Consider the following 13462-nt stretch of genomic DNA (forward strand, 5'->3'; position numbering starts at 1 on the left):
CAATGAAGTCATCACTATTACCAATAAGCATAATACCATCCACATATACTAGAAGATACAAAATGATTACCTTTGTATTGTAAATGAAGAGTGATGCATCAGCCTTTGATTTCTGAAAATCAAATCAAAGAAAAAATTGAGAAAGTTCAATGTTCCATACCTTGATGTTTGTTTTAGTCCATACAAGGTCTTACGTAATCGACAAACATGAGAAGATTTTGTAGGATCAACATATCCTAGAGGTTGTTCTAGATATACTTTCTCATGAAAAGTGTCATTTAAGAAGGAATTATTGATATCAAATTGCATGATGAGCCACACATGATGAAGTGCAAGAGTAAATATAATATGTACCACAACATGTTTTATTACAAGACTAAAAGTCTCAAAATAGTCTCGATCAGTCTCTTGAGAATATTCCTTTACGCTATGATCGATCAGTCTCAAAATCCCATGTATGATTGCGCATCAAGTTAGTAAATTCATCTTCCATAGCTTGCCTTCATAATGGATCTTAAGAGCTCGAGCAACAATTTTCAGCTGTAATGTGGAAGGCAAAGGATGATATGCAGCAACAGATACATCATTATGCTCTAGGATATCAACCAAGTTCGTGACTGACTAATGTTATGAAAAGAGACCTATTGTAGCAACAGATACATCATTATGCTCTAGCATATCAACCAAGGATACTGGTGCATTAGGTGGATCATCAGATTGTTGTGGTATGTTAGACAAGAGTGTTGGTACTGCAACTGATTCATCATTTTGTCATGGTATATCAAAATAGAGTTGTAGGAGAGGATGCTGAGGCATCAAAGAATAATACCGAAGAGGAATGTTGTGGTACATTGATTACATTTCGTGCAACAAATAGAAAGATGTGTGGAAAAAATCGATCATAGCGAGAGATATAAATTATGTTGGTGTTTGGTCCAAACATTTATAAGTAGACTACGTCATGGAGTATCTAAGAAAACACATTCAACAAACTTTTGTTCAAGTTTATGATTCGTGCAAGATCATAGCCAAGGAAAGAATAAACATCCGAATGGTTGAAGCTTATGATAGTTCAGTGATTGTTGATAAATTAGGGAGTATGAAGACATATTATCCAATATCGATGTTGGCGTTTGGTTGATGAGATAAACAGTCTCCTAAAAGCATGAGGTCAATATTCTGTTGGACGAGATGCAAAGTGAAGTAGAAAAAGAACAGTCTCTACTATGTGACGATGTCTGCGTTCAACAGTCCCGTTGTGTTTAGCAGTGTGAGATAGTGAAGTGAATTAAGTGAAATGCCTTCAAAAACTCAAAATGGGCAAGAGCTTAATAAACTCGTCTCTATTATCAGAGAATAGGGATACAAAAGTCCGATTGAAAAAGTTTTTCAACAAGTCTTTTAAATTGAAGAAAAATTATCGTAACGTCAGATTTCTTCTTCATCGAGTATAATCAACTATACTTGATGAAATGATCAACAAACGTCACATAATGTAAATATCCATCATATGACAATATGAGATATGTTTAGTGCTCCAAACATCATAATACAATAGTTCAAAAGGGTTTTATGAGAGGGAGCAAAATAATTGCAGAATCAGAACCGGAAGCCTTCTCAAATGTGTTGAAGTCTCTATTCAATCATGGTTTAAAGAAAATAATCACGACTTTCAAAAGAACATTAATGCCCTGAAAGTAAATATTAGTGTTCTTAAAGCAAGCTTATAGAATGGGGTTCACGATAGTAATAACACTGCTGAGAATATTAATCTTCAAGCCAAATTGTGGGAGGAGATTAAAAATAAAGGGTTTGATTATTCTAGGGTCAAGTGGATAAATGAAGGAGATCGTAACTCTAGATTTTTTTTAATTGATCTGCCTCTATTAGAAGAAGGGTGATTTCCATTATTTCGTTCAAAAACAGTGCTGGAGTTGTTATTTCTGATCCATGTAAAGTTAAATCCTTTATTTTTCAGCAGTTTCGAAATGCATATAATCCTACCTTACAAGTTGCTGATGAAGTGTGAATAAAACAAACTCTCTTGAAGCAAAATTTTCAGGAGAGGAAATATGGCAGGTGACCAACTCATTTGATAGCAATGGTGTCCCTGGTCCGTATGGGTTCAACGTTGGGTTTTGTAAGAAATTCTGGCATCTTCTAAAGGATGATATTTTAGAGTTTCCGGACAATTGTGTCAACTTTTCGTTCATCACTTCCCATAAAAGCAAACCCAGCCTCTTTGGAAGACTACCGGCATAGTTTAATGGGTGGAATTTATAAAATCTTGGCGCAGGCTCTGGCTACGAGGCTGCAGAAATTCATGATTGCTTGATTAGTCGATCCCAGTTTGAGTTCATTCCGAAGAGACAGATTCTGGATTGTTCTCTTATAGCAAATGAAACGATAAATTATTTGGTCGTCAAGTCCGGAAAATAGAGTATCGCCTTCAAAAGGCACAGTGGATTGGAATTTTCTGTTATATTTTACGAAAGTGATGGGATTTGGAGCGCGTTGGATATACCAATGTATCTCCTCTGCCTCAGATGTCTCCAACTGCTAAATTTAAAACCTCAAAAGGGTTTAAGGCAAGCTTACCACTCTGTTTCAACATCATTTATTTGGTATTGAATAAGGTTCCGAACGTCGGTCTGTTTCGAGGGTCAGGATAGGTCGTGAGGACAACTCATTAAACATTTGATTGTTTTCTGCGGGGCATCCGAAAATCAAGTCGTAAACGTAAAAAAGGATTTAAGAATATTTTAGATGACCTCTGCTCTGGTTTGAAAATCAAATTGAAAAAAGGTAGGATGTTTGGTATTCATGTGGTGGAGACAGGCTTGAACTGTTGGACAGCCGTAGTTGGGTGTCAAATTGGATCCTTGCCTTTATATTATTTAGGCTTACCACTCGGTGCTAGGAGAAACTCGGTTGTTTTATGGGATCCGATTGTTGAAAAATTTCACCCCCAAGGCTACCCGGTTGGAAAGCTAATGCTCTGTCCTTTGTCGGGTGGCTAGCCTTAATAAAAGTTGTCTACCGATATACTCTCTCAATTTTGTGACTTCCAGTTGTTGTGTTATAACGTCTTTAATGTCTTAATTCTTTTGGGGTGGTACTCAAAATAATAAGAAAATTTATTGGTTAAAATGGTCTGTCCTCCTAGTGTTGGTGGTTTTGGATATGGCTTTCAAAAACCGACCATTACTTGGCAAATGGTTATGGCGTTTCGGAAACGAAAGTGATAGTCTATGGAAACAAGTGTTGGCATGTAATATGTACTCTTCCTCGGACATTCTCCCTCCTAAAGAGGGGTTGAGAGGCTCCTCGTGGCAATGAAAAGGTATTACCAAATCCTTTTTTGATCAAGATACTGTTGGGTCTGTTTGACAAATAATACGTCTCTTCTAACCGGTGACGGAAAGACCATTTGATTCCGGTCGAATGTATGGATCGAAAATCGACCTCTTAAAGAACTATTTAGGATACTCTTTTCCCCCTTCCGTTGTTCGACATAAATCTTTGGGTTCATATTAATTATGAGGGGATTTTTAACAAAACCGTTTCTTACAAAAATAAAATTGGAGAGTTTGATTTTTTGGGAACTAGATGATTGTTAGTTGACTTTTTTATTTGCTAACAATACTTGAAATAATTATTTTGAATTTGTCCTCAACAATAATATTCAAAACCAGACATTAGCAAGACGTAATATTCAAAACTCAACTCGTTCTAAAATCGACTTCATTTTCATTAATTTATTTTTTTATTTAAAAAATGCTGATTATCTCACCTAAAAATCTTTTTCATTTTTAATGACAAAAAGGCAAGAAATCACAACCATTACTCTTGTTCGATTTTGAACAAACAAAATAAGGAATTCTGGGTATTGAAAAGCTTTCAATGTACACAATTCTTACCATCAACGGCAGCATATAACATAGATTGTTTCCTTTGCTTGCAAGCCATCAATTCTTAATGAATTATTAAATGATATTTTATATAATTACAGCTACCAACAATGGCACGTCTAAATTATATATCTCAATTATACATTCAGTTGTGCTATCAAAATCATGCCTCATTCCAACACATCTCACATCACCGTCACAATTCTCTTTTACAGAAGCCTAGCTTCGATTAAAGATTGTAGTGATACGAAGAAGACGACATATGTTTTCGGGTTTGACAAGTAGATTAAAAGACCGGAAGATACTCAGACAGTGGCCCCGGCATTCATAGGGTATTGGCATCTTAAATTCACCAATAGTTCTGAGAAACAAGCGTGACAATCTTAGTAAATTGTAAATAAGAGCTAACCTTCTTCAGCAAATTCATTTGTTCCTGTTAGTTGTGTCCTGTATTAACATGCAAGTAATTAGTATCACGGCAAGGGTGATAACATGCATCTATTAAGCATCCGATCGATCTAAAGTCAATTCATAAGCGGAACAATCCACATATATACAATTAGGAAACTCAATAGATGAGAAAATAACACCGCTAATCATGAACTGTATGGTAAAAGAGGAACTAAAAAGTTCTTTAGAGTTAGTTCAATATGTAGAGCATATTTCAGCCATCAGATATAAAAGTCTTTAAATCTAAGCTTTAGAGTCACATAGGCATTTGTGCTTCTCCACATAGCATCCATATAAATGTCACCAGCCACAATTATTTTCAATCATACACTTAGATTAGGGGTTTATAATATTTATAAGCGTTGATAGGAAAGTGTTGGAAGCATTCCTAAGTCTCAAAGGCATTGCCCTCAAATTATGAACCAGGCATAAAAGGGCTCATCAGTCATCACTAAGTTAGGGGGGGAGTTGTAGTAAAAAGAAGTTATGATAACGATCCTTTTCTGCGAAGTTTCACATAAAACAGCCATTCTACAAAATACATTCCCCCCAATCCCCAAACAAAGAGAACCAAATTATCACAAAGTTAAGGGTAATTCTAATAAGGCATAATGTCAAAAAAGGCTCCTAACATTTGATTAAATAATCACTTTGGCCCCTGTTCTTTTTTGGGAGCATTTTGACCTACAACGTTTCATTTTGGGGGAAACCGTTAATTAACAAATGGTTAACGCTCTAAAATAGAGGCCTTTTTTACCCTAAAATGAAACATTAAGGGCGAAATGCTCTAAAAAAAATAATAAGGACCAAAGTGACTATTTGGTTAAACGTTAGGAGCTTTTTTGCCCTAAAATAAAACTTTGGGAGCTAAAATGCTCCAAAAAAAGAATATGAGTCGAAATGACAGTTTTAGTAAAGGTTGGAGGCTAAATTTGACATTATGCCTTCTAGTAAAAAGAAGATACAAGAATGACCCTTTTCTGTGAGGTTTTACATAAAACAGCCATTCTACAGAACACAATCTCCTCCCCGCACCCCCAACTCCCAAACAAAGAGAAAAACAAACTATCACTAACTTTAGGGGAATTCTAGTAAAAAGAAGATATGAGACTGATCCTTTTCTGTAAGGAATAACTAATACCATGTTTATCAGTTGATGTATGACTAAGTTTAGGGGGAGCTTTAGTAAAATGAAGATGTGAGAATTATCACAAGTTTAAGACAGTCAAAAGAATTACCATGTTGATGTATGACTAATACCAAGCCCGTTGCAGGTAAGAATCATTCCTTTAAATCTGGCAAGATATTCCTGCATCACAATTACAGTTTCCCAGAGCATTATAAGGTGGCATCAATCAGTTAACCTAAAGAAAATTATGTCACTGCTTCTAGTATATACCAGATAGGTTCATGTAAATTCTTACCCCTAAGGTATACTTATCAATCTCATATATTCCGGTTAAATCATACTCAAAGCGTTTCTCAGGATCGATTAACACTGCAAAAGGTTTAACGATAAGAAAATATCACAATATATCAGCATTACATTCTGTATATAGTTGGCTGATGATCAAGTTGCAGTCAAATATCAAGGAATCATAAGGCAAAGATAATTTCAGTTTTTATTCCAGCCTAACAGAAGAACTACCATTGTAAGCTTCATTTATCTCTTGGAACTTAGCGGTAACGGCACTATCACTCTTGTGCTTATCTGGATGCCACTTCTGTAACAACATAAGAAAAACATAGTCTTTTCAGCTCAGTTGTCTTAAAAATAAATGAAGTTTTAAATGCAACAAAACTGCGAAAGGCTATCCATGAAGCAATGGCAACAGGAAAACATGACGAAGACAGAGGTTAAAAAAAGGGGGGCACTGACCAGTGCAAGCTTCCGGTAATTTAACCTTATATTCTCATCAGTTGCATCATAATCAACTTCCAAAATTTTGTAGTAATCCTTGAATAGAAATTAGAACTATGTATCAGATACACGCTGGCATAACTATAGCTTGAAATGAAACAAATAATCACTTCATCTGGGGACAGAGATAATGAGTATAAAGCAAACATGCTGGTTAGAGTGTCACAGATGTCACACAAAAAGCTCTTGGTTGAATTAACTAGACAAGGGGATGGAAAATGGTACCCGTTACTATTAAAGAAATTACCAAAATATACAGCATTAACACAAAACTAAAAGAACTAACACATTAATAGCTTCCCCCATTTCCAAAAACAAAAGGGAAGCAGAGGAAGGGATGGATGAATGGAGGTAACTGCAGGTCATTAATACATACATTTTTAATGTAAATGGAGAAGGTTATAAGAATTTTTTGTTCGTGTCATGTTCATATTTATTTTCCCTACCATAATCATGCTTAAGGTGTTATATATTTATATAAAATTTGACACGTTAATAATTTGTGTTAAATAGATCGACTTGTTTAAGCATTTGTGTGGTGTTAGTATTGTTTATCCAAAATTCCCAGGTCTAGGAAATCATTGAAGTGTTTGGACAGATGAAAGGAGTATCTTACTGCAGTGTTACATAACAGGCAATAATCAATGAAAGAAGAAGAAGACAATGGAAATTTTATATAACCATTATACCCAAATGAATATACACCTGCAACATTTAATGGCTACTGCCCCCATTATTCTCCTAACCAACAAAGCAAGAAAGAAGGCACACAAATGGTAATGCATGAAGTTAGGCAAATGCAACACGTTACCAGCAAATGCTGTTGAAATATGACAGCAGTGTCGATTCATCATGGATTGGTAAGAATTGCAGAAAACTTTATAGTACCCTTGGTTTTAAAAGCGCAAGGTGTACCGAAGCGCAAAAAGGGTTCCTGGAGCGTAGGCGCAAGGTGAAGGCACAGCATGCCTTCATAGGCGAAGAAGAAGAAGACAATGGAAATTTTATATAACCATTATACCCAAATGAATATACACCTGCAACATTTAATGGCTACTGCCCCCATATATTCTCCTAAACCAACAAAGCAAGAAAGAAGGCACACAAATGTAATGCATGAAGTTAGGCAAATGCAAACACGTTTACCAGCAAATGCTGTTGAAATATGACAGCAGTGTCGATTCATCATGGATTGAGTCAAGAATTGCAGAAAACTTTATAGTACCCTTGGTTTTAAAAGGCGCAAGGTGTACCGAAGCGCAAAGGGTTCCTGGAGCGTAGGCGCAAGGTGAAGGCACACAGCATGCCTTTCATAGGCGAAGCACACTTTTTGTGCTGAAAAGCTTATAAATTAGTTCTGGAACATATCCAGTGGTTCCCTCTTGAATCACTTAATCTCCTCCCCTACTTCACTATTACTTGTCCCCTCCTCAAGACCCATTTCTACTATTCACAAAACTCCAATTTCCAAAGCATTTCACCATAGAGTTAGGATTACACGGTAATAAACAAGCGCCATTTTCAAAATTCACAAAATCATCACATAAACACTTTAAAATCATCCACCTCACACATGTCTACTCAGCCCATAAGTTCAATATCACTAAACTCATCCACCTCACACGTGTCTATTCAGCCCATAAGTTTAATATCACTAAACTCATCCATCTCACACGGGTCTACTCAGCCCATAAGACACTGAGATCCACTCAATGTCACAGGCACAGCAAAGGTGTTAAAAAGAAAGAAGCTGACCGACATAGCAAGCTTGGACCAACCATGTCTCTCCACCTAACCTCTTGCAGCATTCAATCTGCCCTTTAGTTCCCCCTAAAGCAGTGGAAACGGTGCGCCTAGCGAATCTTCAAAAAGCACTCGCTTCTGCACTTATGCCTTTAGATGCATTTAGTTCTGTGCCTACAAGCGCCTTGCGCTTTAGGCATGCCTAGACGTGCTTTTTAAAACTAAGATAGCACCATTCTAGATTTAAGTCATTCGACAACTCAGTAGTTCCCCTCACAAAAGTAATCTAAAAATGCATTGTTAAAACAACTTTCACAAACTTAAATATTTTAGGCAATATATGGACCAAAGAATTAGGTGTTCCAAATCGACACAATGACAGAATACCAAAAGAAGGTAGAGCTTTTAGTTGCTACCAAGGCGAATCTCATTCATGATAATCAAACAACAAAGCAAATTGCTTATTTCGACTGAATCTAAGACAAACTAGACAATTTCTAAAAGAAACAAGATGAAAAAAATAATATTCTAATGAATCTGATCAATCCTTTTATAATTTTTTTCTTTCAAGAAAGCAGAAAACCCCCATCATAATTATGTTCCTTGTATCTTTAAATTTCCCGTTATTCCCTTTCACAACTCATTTGAACATTTAACTTTGTTCTTCAACTCCACAAAAAGTCACAATATCAGTTCCATTTAAACTTCTATAATGTAAAACATCAATCATTTCTAACAAATTCACAATAAAAAACCAGACCCAGTAATAGAATTCAGTTACACAAAAAAATTAAAATATAGAGAACTCAAATCAAGCAGTAAAGAAAATGAAGTCAAAGAGATTTTCTTCCGTTTCTTTATAACTAAAAAAACTACACAATTAGCTCAAATTACGTATCTTTTCAAGTCAAGTGATTTCAATCGTAAACTAAAAATCTTGAGAATAAAAGTAAAAAATACCTTTGAAGTGGAGTTATCATTGCCTTCCATCTGCAAATGCAACGATATAGCTAACCAGAACTTTATTATTTACATACCTCATAATAATTTTTATCAGAATTTTCAGAGTTGAAAAATAAAAAGAAAGAGAAAAGGAAATTGGGGATTTTTTTTTTTTGGGAAAAAATAGTGGTTGTTTGGATGCCACAAGTTCAAATATGGATCTGGGACTTATATCTGCGTTTGTAGCCTGAAACAAAATTATAAGGAAAATCTTGTACGTGTTGTACACGCGCCAGTAAAAGACATTAACCTCATTTCTCTGGAGAAGTAGGTGAAGAGAGTTTTTAGATTATTGTTCAAAATTGTTTTAAAAATTCAATATAAAAAAAAATAATGTATAGACTTATCCTGTTTGTCTAAGGTATAAAATAATATTTTAACGGGTAAACTGTGTATTTAGTTATTCAATTATTACTTTTGTTTTATAGCTAGTATTACGTTCTGGTCTGTTTTGATTACTCATTATTGAAAATTAAATAAAATTAATTTTTTATTTATTTTTAATAATGACATAGCATTACGTTATGGTAACATGTTAGCACTATCGTTAACTTCTTAATGACGGGTGATCAAAACAGAATAAATACATAACTTTAGGTATGATTTAAAATAATTATTATTAGAAGACCAAAACGAACCAAAATGATAGTTAGAAGATTAAATACATAATTTACCCTATTTTAATTTAAGCGGTTCGATTTAAGGAGTAACTTATCCAAATGTTGCTTGCAGAATTTATATATTGTTATTATTCTCTAAAATCCATCAATTTTGTTTTAATATATTTACTTTGGTATTCGAAGAGGAAGAGTAAATAAAATGGAATTGGTTAATATCAAACGTAACATTCCGCCATGAAAGTGTCTCTAAACTATTGAATTAAAGGTAGTTTCAAAGTCTACAAATATAATTATAAAAGTCACACATAATACATATTTAAATAATTACGATTTGAATTAATCAAATTTTTGGTACGATGACAATATATTAATTGATATTAGATTTTGAATTTAATTTTAAATATTTTTCTTAAGATTTCAACCTTAAATATACATAAATACTAAGTAAAGACAAAGGAAAGAATATCAGGGCCGTGGCTAGGTTGTTGGAGATCCTGTGCAAATTCTTGTAAAGGGGCCCTTAGATCTCGAACTTATTTTTCTGAAATAATAAAAACTTACAGATGTATTACATTGAGCAAACCCACTTACATTGTTTTCCCAAAAATAATTTTGCTTGTTAACAAGATTCGAACTTAGGATCAACAAAGTCATGGGCCCAATGATCTAACTACTGCTCTATACCTATTTTTCTACTTCTTAATGGCAACAACTGATAGATATACTCGATTTCGGAGCCCCTATTTTTTGAGGCCTTACGTCGTCGCGCACTTTACACACCCTCAACCACGCCCCTGAAGAAGGTCATAAAATATGTTAGTCATAACATTGAAGTCACCGATAAAACTAGCATCAACATATAAGTTCTTCTCATGATGGATATCAAAAGTCTTCAAGAACATCTTCTAGTCATTAGCAAGAGAATTAAGATGAACCAACAATCATGCTAATGATAGAAGCAATATCCAACTCAGAAAATATTTTTAAGCAAAGCAAGAGAAAATCATATTAATAGGCAACTATATTAGCGGAATGGAAAAGAAAATTATATGAGCTAACGATATATAGGTCATTATGATCTCTAATGAATAAGTTCGTAAATGAAACGAAACATATTGTGAGTTATTCAAGTTTGATTTGGTCAAAGTTTAGTCAACAATCAAATCAAATGGTTGTCATGTATTTAAAGTTCATATTCGAACTCGAGTTCAAATTTAAGTTGAACTCGAGTTCAAATTTAAGTTGAACTCGAGTTCGACCCTAAATCGAGCTAAATTTGATAATGTTTTGAATTCAAGTTTATGTCTATTCTATTCAATTCAGACTAATTGGATCATCTATTTGATTTTATTTGAAAGAGAAAAAGCTCCAACATCTAAAACATTAGGTTCTGAAATAATAGTCTTATTATAGATGATGTTTTCGAAGATAATTTCTATAACACCCTGAAAATCGAGTTAGTAGTTTTGAGTAAATCTTTTGAGTTAAGTGTTGAGAGAGGTGTTTTACTTGAGAGAAAATAGAGTTTTAGACGAGGAGTTGGGTTAAGTGTTGCATGGGATGTGAATAAGTTGACCCTCAAATATGATAAAAATGACATTTTTGAATTGATATTAAAGAAAAGAGGACTAAACTGGTAATTAAGCTCTTGTTTGAAATATGGTTGATTTCTCATTAAAATGGATGAGGACTGTAACCTTCCAAATCAGAGTCAGTGACTAAATTGCAAATTTTGAAAATTTTGTGCTTGATTTCGAAACAAGTTAAAAGTTTAAGGACTTAAATAGGAATATTTTAGTATTTGATTAAATGGTAATAGGGATGGCAAAAAAACCCGAACCCGACGGGGGGGAAAACTGAAAATCGAATTAAACGGGGATGAGGAAAAATCGTTTATGCTAAACGGGGACGGGGGAAAACCGCTTATGTTAAACAAGAACGGGAACGGAGACGGGTTTAGTAATCCCCACCCCGATTACCCGGCCTGATAAATATTAAAAATAATTATTTTATATATATATAATTATTAAATTTAAATTAAATTAAAAAATATATATAATATTTATATATTTAATTTAAATATATATACCCAGCCCGATACCCGTTTAAATAACCATTTATGCTAAACGGGATACCCGTTTCCCCGCTGTTTTCCCCGATTACCCAATGGGGATCCCCGTTTAAATCCCTACGGTTTTTTAAGCGAGAACAGGTACGGGTTTTTTAAACGGGGACGGGGGACCAATACCCGGCCTGAATCCAACCCGTTGCCATCCCTAAATGGTAATTATAGAGGGATTAAAAATGGTATTATGGTAAATTTAACTTAAAGGATATCTTATCTCCTTATTTAGGGAGATAACACATGGGGATTGAGATATATCCAGAAACTTATTTCCTCTTGCTTTCTTCTTCTTCTTCTTCCCGTGTGCTCAAGCTCCAAGCAAAGGTGAGTTTTTCAGATGGTTAATTATTTGTTAAATTTAAAGTTGGGGTATGATCCTTAGATGATGCATAAGCTTAAGGAAAACTTAAGTTATGGTAAAATCAAAGAATGAATGAGTTAAGAGAGATTAAAGATTATGAGTTTTTAAATGAAATTTTGGAAAAGAGTTGATAAGTAGAATTTGAATTTGAATTTAAATTTGACTTTTCAATAGTTGAATTAAGAGATTTGGAGTGATATAATTGGATTTAGAACATATAGAAAAGTTGGTATGATTCTTGAATTCCATATGGAAGATAGGATTTTGAGGTTAAAGAAGTGATAAATGAGAATAAATGATTTTAAGCATCAGTATGTAAGTTAAGAATAAGAAAGGGGGTGATATATAAAGCAATTAAGCTGAAAAGAGTGAATTTTCGTGCTTAAAATTGATTTCTGGGCAAGGGTGTATCGATACCCATTCAACAGGTACCGATACCTCAAGAGTAAAATTCAGGAAGATATTCAAAGTGTACCGATACATAGGAAGTGTATCGATACCCCCTTGAAACAAAAATTTCGAATATAATTTGTGTACCGATACATAGGCAGTGTATTGATACACCAGTGAAGGGATGTATCGATACCCTATAGTGTGTACCGATACACTTCAAAGGGAAAATAGAAATAGATCTTTCCTTTAGTTTAAGAAATAAAATATTAGAGTATGCCAATTGGAATATTGATATGTATCAATACATGATTGTGTAGACATCGATCGAAAGTAAAGTTCGGATAGGACGACAGAGTAAGATTCGCAAGAAAGAACAAAAGCTTGATAGTGCTCATTGGGCCCAGGTGAGTACATGATATTAAGTATACGCGATGTTTAGGGAATTAAGACTTGTGATGAGTCTAATTCCGATAATAGATTACATGAGTACAAGAATACAAGCATGGTATGATATGATGTTTATGAGTACCAGAGCCTAATCATGTAGTGATATGGTACTAGATATATGTGAGTAAAAGCATATGTCTAATCGTTGAGTGCATCTTTATAGGTGAACCATGTGAATGCATGTATGTGTGATAATATGTTAGGTGATTATAAGAGATAAACTAAATGATAAAAGATATGTGAAAGTGATACGACTTATGTGTGTTTCTATTAAAATGTTACATGATATGATATATATGTTAAATGTGTTATGTGAATATATGTCAGTGTAATGAGCTATGTTATAAGTTATAATTGAATCATATGATGGTATAAGAAATGATATGAATTATATATGAGAACATGTATATGTTAGGAGATAAGACTTATGAATATGAGCTATGTGAAAAATAATACAATTAAATATGAAAAGTTATGTGATACATGAAT

At 34.1% G+C, this 13462-nt stretch overlaps 1 protein-coding gene across 1 annotated transcript; it reads right to left on the reverse strand.

Moving 5' to 3' along the window:
- Window positions 1-3953: 3953 nt before the first annotated feature.
- Window positions 3954-9150, reverse strand: LOC120165772 (dnAJ-like protein slr0093). Its single transcript, XM_039175216.1, has 6 exons — window positions 8986-9150; window positions 6241-6318; window positions 6010-6085; window positions 5786-5859; window positions 5600-5670; window positions 3954-4358 (listed from the first exon to the last, which is right to left on the reverse strand). Exons 1-6 carry the CDS (start codon window positions 9013-9015, stop codon window positions 4316-4318), a joined length of 372 nt encoding a protein of 123 aa, XP_039031147.1. The 5' UTR covers window positions 9016-9150; the 3' UTR covers window positions 3954-4315.
- Between the last annotated feature and the right edge of the window lie 4312 nt (window positions 9151-13462).

The sequence above is a fragment of the Hibiscus syriacus genome, unplaced genomic scaffold, assembly GCF_006381635.1.
Source record: "Hibiscus syriacus cultivar Baekdansim isolate YM2019G1 unplaced genomic scaffold, ASM638163v2 tig00111614_pilon, whole genome shotgun sequence".
Taxonomy (NCBI): Eukaryota; Viridiplantae; Streptophyta; class Magnoliopsida; order Malvales; family Malvaceae; genus Hibiscus; species Hibiscus syriacus.